Raw genomic sequence first — 11,588 nt, 5'->3', positions numbered from 1 at the left:
TTTGTTGTGGACACAATGTCTAAAAAGAGATAAAGATACTACAAATACAATTGTTATTAAACTATGACTATTTTTAATCCAGGTTCAGTAGATGTTAGCCTATATTTATCGAATGTTTTGACCCTGAATGAAGAGGCTTAAGCTGTCCTGTCCTACCTCCAGCCTTGTTCCAGGAACAACAGGCCAGCTGTCTAAATGTCAACATGTGTGTCTGTCTGATGCATGGTTATATATTTTTACTGTATGTTTATTTACTTAATAAAGATGGGTGTTGGGAAGTATATCCTGGTTATTTTACATTACTTATTTCAAGAACCGTAAACCCTTAAGATCCTGGAAATGTTTTGATTTGGAGGTTCACAGTGGGGGACAGAAGTTTTCTTTCAAAAAGTCTTCAGCAAAGTTTATCATAGGCAGTGAGCTCTTCTCTGATCCCTTGGCTATGAATTAAACTCCAATTCCAATTGGGACTAGAGTTTTAAAAATTCCGTCACGACTTCCTCATCTGATTGGGACTGACTCCTCTGTATTAGTTATACATTATTCATACTCTCTTATGCTTTATTTATCTCATCCTTCAGTTGTTTTTTGTTGTCCTGTCAAATTTCGAAGACGTCGCCATCCACCTCCTCCTCGTTGCAGAGGTTAGCTGGGGAAGTGTTAGCGTTTAGAGTTTTGTTCTGTTTTTGTTTGGAGTTTATTATGCCTGTCTTTTGCCATTGCCCAACTCGTTTTATTCTAGTTAGTTTCTGCTGTATTTTATTGATTTCAGGGGCTTTTTGAAATGTTTTTCTAAAATTGCCACTTGTAGATGTTAGGGGTGGGGGGAAACACAGATACAGTATAATATCGCGATATTTTCCGTGGTAATATTGTATCGATAAACGGACGTCAAGAAAAGATCTTTTATTATACAAATTGTACATAATAATTTTACCTTTTGGTACTATAATAATAAAACCAATTGCTTTTTCAGTCCAGGAGAAAAAGAGTTTTCCTTTGGGGGCACAATTTGAAGTTGGAAAAAGATAATAAATGTTTAAAATCGCAATATCATCATATCATGACTTAAGTATTGTGATAATATCGTATCGTGAGGTCTCTGGTGATTCCCACCCCTAGTAGATGTGTAGGTGGAAGTTGTGATATCCTAGAAATATCTTAAGTGATTTTTGGCATGAATTTTCCCTAGAGATTCTTAAACACCCAATGTGACACTTGCCATATCATCATGCAGTCTCTAATGGAGGGGATTTGACCACATCTATAGACATCTATATTCAGCTCGTGCTCAACTGACAATTTTAACAGGTCAAGGGTGAGCGGGAGTAAGTCGACTCGCGCCATCTTGGCTGTTTTAATGAGTACATTTCAATCTAAAAAGGGTGAAACTACCGGTAAGTGGAGTTTGCAATTTTGTGCACATTGCTTGGTGTATATTACAAGTTGAAGTGAGCATGCACAATTGTGTGTATTTGCAGGTGTGCTGCTAAGGTATAATGTATTTACATTTACATACAGTTTGTATAAACTATTTGTGTGACTGCTTTGTGCAAGGCAGAAAATGTATTCAATGTTTACATTGCACAGATACTGTACATATAGTTACCTGCGTCTAAATCGCCAACAGGTTAGTAAACGCCAGTAAATAGTCGGCACCATCAAGTGGGATGAACTAAATTGGTGAACAGCCAACATTAACGCTACTTGAAAGTACAATTAAACATTGTCTAAAACAGTGGAAAGCCCTTTTACCGCACGTACCACACAGAAAAATGTGCATGTTGATAGCCGCCAGCTAATGACACAGTTGTGCGGCTAGGAAAAAAGTATGAGCAGGTTTTGAAGGGCTCCTTGTTTCTGTATATCTTAGTTACTTTCTTTTGTGTTCTCAGTCAGTGCTATGGAGAAAAATTGTGGCCCTAGTAGATTTCTGTATCTCAATATGAACTGTCACTATATGTGAGTGAGGGGGCAGGGGCTGCTGTGCTCTGCACTCTGTTCAAAGTTTGGTTACTTATCTGTAGAACAACAATCTTCAAAGATGTCTTTCCTGAAAAGGTCCTCCAATATCCCCCCCTGGTTTGCTGTTGCTGGTCTTGAACTTCATTCTTTGGTCTTTTTCACCTTTTTGAGGCCTTAGTGTTTAATCTTCTTTAATTTGTTTTGACGTTAATGATCCTCTGTATCTGACTTGCACAGAAGGGCTACAACCAACAGCAGAAGCTTTTCGTTATTTAGCACATGCAAATCATCATTTGGCTTCACAAATTATATTAGTGGTCTTAAGACAATAATAATGTTAATTTAACTATTATTAACTACAGTTTTAACCACCGTGGGGGCTATAAAAAGTATTAAGCCATAAGAATTTTCCTCTGGGCAAAAAAGCAAAGTGTATTGATACTGTATAAAGATCACAAGCATCTGTGTGCACGTCCGCACTCTGCTGTTGACTGGCAGGATTTTGGAAGAACCTGGCAATGTTTTGACAGATATCTGCGTATTTTTTTAGTTCTCCAGTTGTCTCTCTGTGATGCGCTAAGCTGTCAGTGTGAAAGGAAATGTCATATCAGAGCCTGTGAGAACAAAAAGGCATAGAGGAAAGCGATGTGTATGCAGAATGTAGAAATGAAAAACACCACTGATGAGAAAATGCCCACAGAGAATATTTTCTTTTTGTTTTGACAAAAACTTCAAGAACATGATGTTTTAGAGTGACTATAAAAGCATTAAGGGTGGGTGTATGTGTATGTGTGTATATATATATATATATATATATATATATATGTGCACAATAGTTAACTCTTTGAACCGTAAAGAAACTTTCTTTGATTTCAGGATGTGAAAACAGTGTGAGATAGGATAAATATAAATAACATGCTTACAGTAGGATTTTCACAATAGTGACTATTGTTGTCGTGCCAGTCTAAGGGGGATCAATGGGAGTCAAAATGTGGGTGGTTTTCAAAATAATGTGAAAGCATCACAAGATACACAGTGTAAAAAACAGTTTTTCAGTAGATTTGCTGACTTCCAGCATGTTTTGCCAAGTTTTCATGATCTTATACCAAGAGCTTATGGGAGATACAGTCTTTAAGATGGATGGGCATGAGTTTTCAGTTAAATACTGTCTTCCATCTCATGCTCTTGGTCAACACGCTACATCTTATAACTTCCATAAAGTCCATATTCTTGTCCATTCAGAGTTTTCAGTGCCAGACCTTGATCTCGCCAGCCCAGTCGCAGGTGGCCGCAGTCGCAGGAAGGACGGGATGCTGAGACACACAAAGGCAGGGCTGGCTGTGGGCGGGCAGGATGTGCAGCGTGCGAGCATTGTGGTAATCGTAGAAGTGGGCAGAGCCTGTGGAGCTTCCTGAAGCCAGGATGCTTCCATCCAGAGAAAATTCACACTGCACCGCGTACCCCTCCACCTACAAGAATATACGTGTTACTTAGTTACGATGCATTAACTATCCACCAATTAGCCATTTTAACATTGGTACATTAAAGTGTCAGTACAGTAAGTGTTACAACAAGGGTGCATGTGATCAGGAAGTTGCTGATTACACCAGTAGGAGAAACAGAATAAATCTGTGAGGGGTAAGTGAAAGAACAGTACACTGCATTATTATTACTAACAGGGTGCCCTTGAGCAAGGCAGTGGCTGCATTGAGCACCTTCCACTTGTCGGTGTGTGCAAGTATGGGACTGTGGATCTGGGTACATTCATGTTCAGTGAATCTACCTTGGTTTACAGGTGGGCTATATGACAATATTTATTTTTATTTTATTTAAATTATTATTTTTTATTACCGTTTATAGAGAGAGAGCTAGACGTTCTCATCTCTGGCTGTATTAGAGATGTTTAATTCACTGGTTAAAGAGACATTCTGATATGGTTATTTTATCTAGAAACTGTTTCTCAACTGAATTTCCAGGAATACATACAGACAGACAGCGCAATATATAATTATATAGGTGTAATAAAAATTTTTAAAAAAAATCAACAAATTAAATCCTCAGCAGTCCACTGTTAATGTAGGATGACATAAAATGACACAGACCACTGAGATTAAAGGTTAGTTTGGATTTTTACAAATCTATATTAATACAGCAAGCCCATATGTAATGTTGTTCTGTACGTGTGTAAAAGAGAGCATTTCATTCTAAAAAGCCTGGAAGATAACCACTTTTATTTGTCTAACTAATGTTGAGGCCTCATATTAGCTTCAGCTGGGGTTAAGAATGCGTTTTGGTACAGAATAAGGACTGCGGATTTGCTAGCATTACATTACAAACTCATTTGGAAGGGATTTCTTTAGGACCAGTGTGGCCGAGAGGAATCTCTTTCATTGTGTGTGCATATGGACACGATTATTAAGTTAGACTTGGCTCTTGTTTGTAGGTATTTTGATGTCATGCTTTCAGGCTGTGATAAAGTATATATTATTACACTAAAAGGTTGTGTGATACGGTGACTGGTTGCTAACACATGTACTACATGTGGTTTAAAATGAAAAAGGTCCACAAATAAAATGTTTACACCTCAAGGCCACCAACAATGGGGGACCATGACAGCCGTATTCTGATCTGTTTGCCTTCCTCAGTGGAAATATTGTGTGTTTGTTTTGGGGGAGGGAGCTGCGGAGGAAACACAAGTCAACAATGTGTTGTGCAGGTTACGATGGGTGTTTCTTTTTAATTCTACCTTTGCAAAGGATTATTGATCAGCCACCACTCCCCACCCCCATGGCCACAGTTGTTGACCACTGACCTTGTGTCCTCCATATTGCCGCCTCTTGTTCATCCTATAGGGCCGCTGGGAGGAGAATACTGCCATGTAGTTCCCATTGGTCTGCGCAACAAAGGACTCCTCAAGTGGATGGAGAGCCAGGCTGGGGCACGTGTACCGCTCCTGGTGGCCAAATGAGCCGAGGGGAAAATCCAGAGGGGAAATGAAGTCATTATTTGACTTTTCTTACTGCTAACTAACCATGAAGTCAGCTGCATGTGAACTAGACCATTATTTGGAAAAAGCCTTATGTTCAGATGTGCAGTGGCTGAATGTAGTGTATTGGCAATATTTTTGTTATACATTCATGCCAATAAAGCTAATTTGAATTGAGACTGAAGTCATGGAAACGCTTCATAATATAATGCAATCAACCTGCAATGGTCGTTTCTGAGACCACAGTTTATGTTGTTGTATTGGAGTGAATTATACGGTGTCCATGTTATTTTGTCGATCCTAGTGTACATATCAAGAGTAGTATGAAAAATTGACAAGACTCCTGAGACTTCCTGCGCTCTACAATAAATGCTCAATTCAACTGCATTCAGGGCTGGGAATTTATTCAATACCAAAAAGCACTGAGATTATTAAAAACACATTTTTAAAATAGGTGGCACTCAGTAGAGCGCACACTTCCTCCAGCACCATGTATCTGTCAAAACATGCCAGTTCCACATGCCTCATTACCCACTTGTTTCACATCAGGACGTTCACATATTTTCAGGAATTAACCTTAAATTGGATTTGCTTGTTAAAATTCAAACTGATTTTAAGCCTTTTAGCTGGTAATTTCATAATCATGTGCCAATTATTACTATATTTACTCAGGGGCTAGCTTTTCCTCATTCACACACACATTTTACTTACATGGTAGATCTGGTTGGAGACCTTGGCTGTGGTCTGGTAGTCCCAGGCGATGAGGGTGCGGTCCGCAGAGTCTCTGCTTACGCAGTCAGAGCTTGTTATAAAGTCCACACCATCTCTCAAAAACAGGATGTCTAAGGTCTGCTGGACCCCTGCTTTGTACACTTTAACTACCTGGAAACACACACAGTCATAGGATGTAATTGTATGACTGTGTGAACAGTCTCTAGTAGACATACCACATTTAGTACATTTAATTTAGTTAGAATTAGTGTTGAAATAATCCATGATGCTTATATAGCATATATATGCTTTTCTAGTTTCATTACACAGTATTCATGGCCTTCAGCAGAGCAATTACAGGAAGGAGGGGAACTTCTGGACTTTTTCCCTTATGGTGAGACGATATGGGACAACTCAGTGTGTCAGCGGTCATGACACATTGTCAGTCACTTGTCTAACCTTGCCAGATGATCACAGTGTGTCCAGCACTGTTTCTATAGCATACACAATGCGTTGTAATGTGGATTTGCTGTGTTGAGATAAAGCATTATCCTACAACAACATATTATGTAGTTATTGATATTTAAAGAAATACAAACATAAAAATTAGATGATCAGGCTAAAATGTTAGTTCAGATAAGACTATTTCAGATTGTAACCTATGGCGACACTTAGAGATCCCGGCGCTAACAGGTTATCATTAGCACCTTAGTGAAACTCAGAGTCATCTACAAATGCAACAATTAGTTGACTGACATAACATATAACCACTCATTTTCTCAAGAAAAAATGCCAAACATTCTCTGGTTCCAGCTTCTGAAATGCTTTGATTTGTCATATGCGCAAGCAAAGATATTATCTTTGGGTTTTGGACTGATGGTCAAATAAAACAAGCAATCAAGTTTTTTTACTTGTTTCTGACATGTGATACAGGGTAATTGCAAAAATAATTAAAAATTAATGAAATTAATTGATTGTTACAGCCATCAACCAATTTCCTGCCCTCAAACTAGAGGCCATTTAGGTTTGTGCAATCAGGCTGTATCAGAATATAATTAGGACAATCATGAAAAGAAAGTATTGCCATCAGTGACAACCGGTATACAGACATTCAAATCCAAAAAGCAAACCAAAAAGGTTCACAAAACTGTTTAAATCTTGAAATGGGTTAAGGCTAAATGGCAGAAAATGAGACAGGGTATCTATCGACTGGTCACAGCTGCAATTTAAACTTTACATTTCTCATTCTAATAGAACAACAGTTTTTTGGTATTTGTCTTTTCTAGCTCACTTTTCACAGAGTTTTGGATTGTATTAGGCTACTGAGTGAACGGCTAGCGGCTACATGGGAAAATTTAACCTTAAACCCCTAAATGCAACTTTAACTGCTCGCCTTCTGCTTTGAACCAAACTATAAGTCTTGCTCTTATAAGAGTTTTAACATAACATGGTAGAGCAATCTCATGCATCCAGTTCAACCCTAATGAGTCCATTTGGAAAGACTTCAGACTATTGGGCTACTGTTGTGCCTGTGCGTCTCAGCCATTTTATGAAGTGGGGTAATTTCACTCCAGAGCAAGAAACACAGTGCTAAGACTGACAGACAGTCAGGACGCTGCAGCATTAACAACCTATTTTGTGAGGACTGGTCCTCACACTGCACCTCACATTGACACCTACTGGCATAAGCAATCCCTGCTGTATTAAATCTAAAACCCTGCAGGGAAACGATTCAGTTAGCTGTGGGGGGAAAAATTAAATTGGGGGAATGTGAGCACTCATGAAGTGAACAGGATTATCATATAAAACAGCCCATTAAACTTAATATCAAGATTAGGTTGCAGCTTCACAGGAACAATTTATGAGCCCCAAAAACAATTTAAATTTGCTTTGAACAACTGAGATTATCTGAAGTATTATTTGCATTACTATGCATGCAATACCATCCTTTTAGTGAAATATAGCATGGGTCATTGTGCGTGGCCACATGTACCTACTAGCTTGTTTGTACTGGTGTGTAACGGTGGGTCTGGAGGAGGGAGCTGTGCATGAGAAGCATGTGTTCAAAGCCTGCCTGCCTTAGATTTATAAAAAGGTCAAACAATAGTCTGTGAACCAGAGTCAATAAAAATGATAAATCTACTCTAAGGAGGTTAATAAGTTTGACCTTGCAGCTCCGAGAGTCCCAGGCCTTGACCACTGAACTGTAACCTCCGCACAGGAATACCTCTGGGCTGCTGGGATGCAGGACCACACACATCACCTTGAACTGGTTGTCTAATTTCACCACCTGCTGCCCTACAGATAAGAAGAAATAAGAGAGAGGAGAACAAGATCAACTTCTTTCTGAAATCTTAACATCTTTTGTCGGTAGTGAACTCTGAGATTACACACTGCTAAACTGAAGTATGATGGAATCTTTATAATATATTGTATTTTGTGCTAAAAGCTAAGATTCTCACAACAAACAACAAATTGCAGCATCTTGCACTCATAAACCGAATGCCTTTGCTTTCAGTCCTGATAAAAGATTTTTCTTTTTCCCATCAATTTTTTCTTTTTCTTAAAATATTTTCAAATAAACTCCAACAATGAGTAAAGGTATATTTACATCAATTTTGAGGGATAGTATCAAGTAGAGCTGCAATGATTAGTTGACTAGAAGATCAAATCACCGTTTTAGTTTTTTTTCCAAGAAAAAATGGCAACAAGATAATTGAAGATGGCAACTTGGATTCTGGGGAATCATTATGGACATATTCACTATTTTCTCTACATTTTACAGACCAAACGATTACTCAATTAAAATAGAAATCATAACAAAACCCCAAAGATACAATTCACAGGACACAGAACAAAGAAAAAGAGTTTAGCAAATCAAGGCAACTGCGGAGGACCACTTAGATTTACAACTCAAGAACCACATCATTCATATTACTTTAACAGTAAAGTACATTCTCCATATATATTATATAAAATAAAAGGACCCATTTATAATGGGCCGTTTGCCATTAATAATGTAAGTAATCTTTTCCAGAGGTAGAGTAGTAGACGATGAAATTTCTCTCATAATCTTCTAAATCCATGAAACAGTACTAAATGATTATTTCTCTCCTGTACACTACTGCTACTGCTACGCACATGGGTCCGAGCAAACCAGCACTCTCTGAATGAGTTTGTAAAGTGTTATTAAGCTTCTTTGATGTACTTCATGTGTTCAAAATACAGTGATTTTGCAGAAACAAAGAGAGCTAGTGCATTCTGTGTGTCTTCTATACATTCAAAAAGGATAAAAAAAAACCCATCCAGACCGTTATACTAATGAATTAAGACAAACTGTTGCAGTTTATGCCACATGAAAAGCTTGATTAGACATTTTGTCTTTCTCGGCTGTCAAACACGAAACTAAACACAAAATAAATTTCAACTACAATTCCACTGAGATGCAAGTTCTGCTGAAACCACTCCTTGGTTTATTAATTGAATGCACTGCGAGGATCCAATCCTGCTTGTGACGTGGCCATTAGATTCCTGTGCAGTAAACACTGTGCGTAATTAAAATTGTGCCGTCGCCTTCGCTTAGAAATGGGGATTGGGAAACAAGCTCGCTGACAAAGATACAGTAAATCTTGCTGTAAGTTTCTGCCAAAGATAGTGTTCCCAACTAGGTGCTCCTTCAGGAATTCATGAAGGAACGATGTTAAAGTAAAAGGATAACAAGCTTCCTGTGATCATTTCAGGTCTGAAGCACAGTGTGATATTGTTTACAGTCTACATCGGTTAGTGTTTGATCAAGTTTCACATACTCTCACATAAGACCACATACAGTTTCTTGTGATGAAATGAAACGTATGTTTTTAATCACTGGATGCCCCAAAACAACTGAACTGTCTGTCTTAATGATGGTGGGTGATGGGACTGACCAGTAATCTGTAAAATCGCACAGTTTTTGCATGCGGGTTGCGAGAGATTGTCTGGACATATGTCCAGACCTTTTTATATACAGTCTATGGTCCAGACAGCCACACATCATATGTATCAATCTCTAAAAGGCTACTTGATTTAATCATCGCTCAACACAAAAAGATAATCTAAACTGAGAAAGACACAGCGATGATAGAGAAGAGAAACCAGAATATAAAACACTGTTTTGGCTAGAGGCAGCTTTATCTAAATCAATTAAAAAAAGTCATACTTAAAAACAAAACAAAAACACTGAGGGGCTTAAATATAATTAAGCCTGACAGGGTGCGACCAAAAAAATGTGTTTCCTGGGAAAACCGGTAGAAGGCTACACAGGGAACCAAGCCAGACTACAAGCCAGCAGCTCTGTCAAAGGCTATGCAAAGTAGAATACCTCAGGGTTCAACGGCTCCTCATTAATTCATCGAACAAACAACAAAGACCCCATCCAAAACAGTCTCAGGCAGTAAGCCCACAACAGGAATGCACTTCATTACACTCTTCTAGGATATTCCTACCGAGTCTTTGTAAAAAGGGGGGGGGGGGGGGCACGGCTAATAAACTGCAGCAAAAATGGACCTTCTTTCACTTAATGGTGGACTAGCTCGCTCCCAAATTCAATTGCATTGATGCAAAGTTTTAACAGGCCATTTCGCCGGGGCTCACACTTCCTGCTTAATTGGCTTACCCACAGCGATACAGAGAAGATCTGTCATCGAGATTTAAAACTCATGTTTGGCAAGACGACGAGAAAACCAACAATCTCCTTGTAATAAATAGGGGCCTCGTCATGTTTTAATTAAGCAAGATTAATTAGCTTGCTTGAGAGGAGGGAGATAAGGGAAGGCTGCAGTGATCCGTTCCTCCAACGCCATAGTTTACTTTGTAGTCTTGAAAGAAAGTGTGATCATGCTGCGGAGCTGACACGCAGTGGATGACTACGGTGCAGAGGACATTAGGGATGATTGGGATGGCGGGGGATGAGCCCCTTAGAGTAGAGGGGTGCTGGGATAAAATGGGTACTCTCCCTCATTACCGGATTCACCATAGCAGGGTGCTGTCACAGCAACATAAACAAAGGTGAGACACACATTACTTGGTTTTGACAAGCCATATCCAAAAAACTATCTTGGAAACAGGCTTACTAAGCCATATTTGTAACTAGTTTGATGTTTCACGTTAAGAAAGTGTCCTGAACATTGTAACTGAATTGCAATTTATTAAATTTATCTTAATGAAGTTATTAATGCACGTCCCTCAGTGTGTCCCTGTACAGCTGATGATCCCGACACCAAAGATAAAGATTTCCAGCGTCACAGGAAGTGAAAAAAACTACTGAACTCTAGTGTGACAAATATATACAGTGGGTACGGAAAGTATTCAGACCCCTTTAAATTTTTCACTCTTTGTTTCATTGCAGCCATTTCCCAAAAATCAAAAAAGTTCATTTTATTTCTCAGTAATGTACACTCAGCACCCCATCTTGACAGAAAAAAACAGAAATGTAGAAATTTTTGCAAATTTATTAAAAAAGAAAAACTGAAATATCACATGGTCATAAGTATTCAGACCCTTTGCTCAGTATTTAGTAGAAGCACCCTTTTGATCTAATACAGCCATGAGTCGTTTTGGGAAAGATGCAACAAGTTTTTCACATCTGGATTTGGGTATCCTCTGCCATTCCTCCTTGCAGATCCTCTCCAGTTCTGTCAGGTTGGATGGTAAACGTTGGTGGACAGCCATTTTCAGGTCTCTCCAGAGATGCTCAATTGGGTTTAAGTCAGGGCTCTGGCTGGGCCATTCAAGAACAGCCACGGAGTTGTTGTGAAGGCACTCCTTCGTTATTTTAGCGGTGTGCTTAGGGTCATTGTCTTGTTGGAAGGTAAACCTTCGGCCCAGTCTGAGGTCCAGAGCACTCTGGAAAAGGTTTTCGTCCAGGATATCCCTGTACTTGGCCGCATTC

General features: G+C 39.0%; 2 protein-coding genes across 3 annotated transcripts in view; one reads left to right on the top strand and one right to left on the bottom strand.

Annotated features, from left to right (window-relative positions):
- Positions 1–1,332, top strand: part of LOC123979405 (brain-enriched guanylate kinase-associated protein) — a 58,854-nt gene extending 57,522 nt beyond the window's left edge. Inside the window, exon 7 of the mRNA XM_046063318.1 lies at positions 1,312–1,332. Within this exon, the coding sequence (XP_045919274.1) occupies positions 1,312–1,332 (21 nt within the window). The remainder of the gene's footprint in view (positions 1–1,311) is intronic.
- Positions 1,333–2,812: 1,480 nt separating this feature from the next.
- wdr25 (WD repeat domain 25) overlaps positions 2,813–11,588 on the bottom strand; it is a 21,351-nt gene continuing 12,575 nt past the window's right edge. For both annotated transcript variants that reach the window (XM_046062105.1, XM_046062106.1), the window contains 4 exons: positions 7,830–7,960; positions 5,663–5,833; positions 4,778–4,918; positions 2,813–3,434 (listed from right to left, as the gene is read on the bottom strand). In XM_046062105.1, coding sequence (XP_045918061.1) covers positions 3,213–3,434; positions 4,778–4,918; positions 5,663–5,833; positions 7,830–7,960 — 665 coding nt within the window. In that variant the 3' untranslated portion in view covers positions 2,813–3,212. The remainder of the gene's footprint in view (positions 3,435–4,777; positions 4,919–5,662; positions 5,834–7,829; positions 7,961–11,588) is intronic.

Source organism: Micropterus dolomieu, linkage group LG11 (assembly GCF_021292245.1).
Source record: "Micropterus dolomieu isolate WLL.071019.BEF.003 ecotype Adirondacks linkage group LG11, ASM2129224v1, whole genome shotgun sequence".
Lineage (NCBI taxonomy): Eukaryota > Metazoa > Chordata > Actinopteri > Centrarchiformes > Centrarchidae > Micropterus > Micropterus dolomieu.
This window is presented reverse-complemented; position numbering and strand designations above follow the sequence as displayed.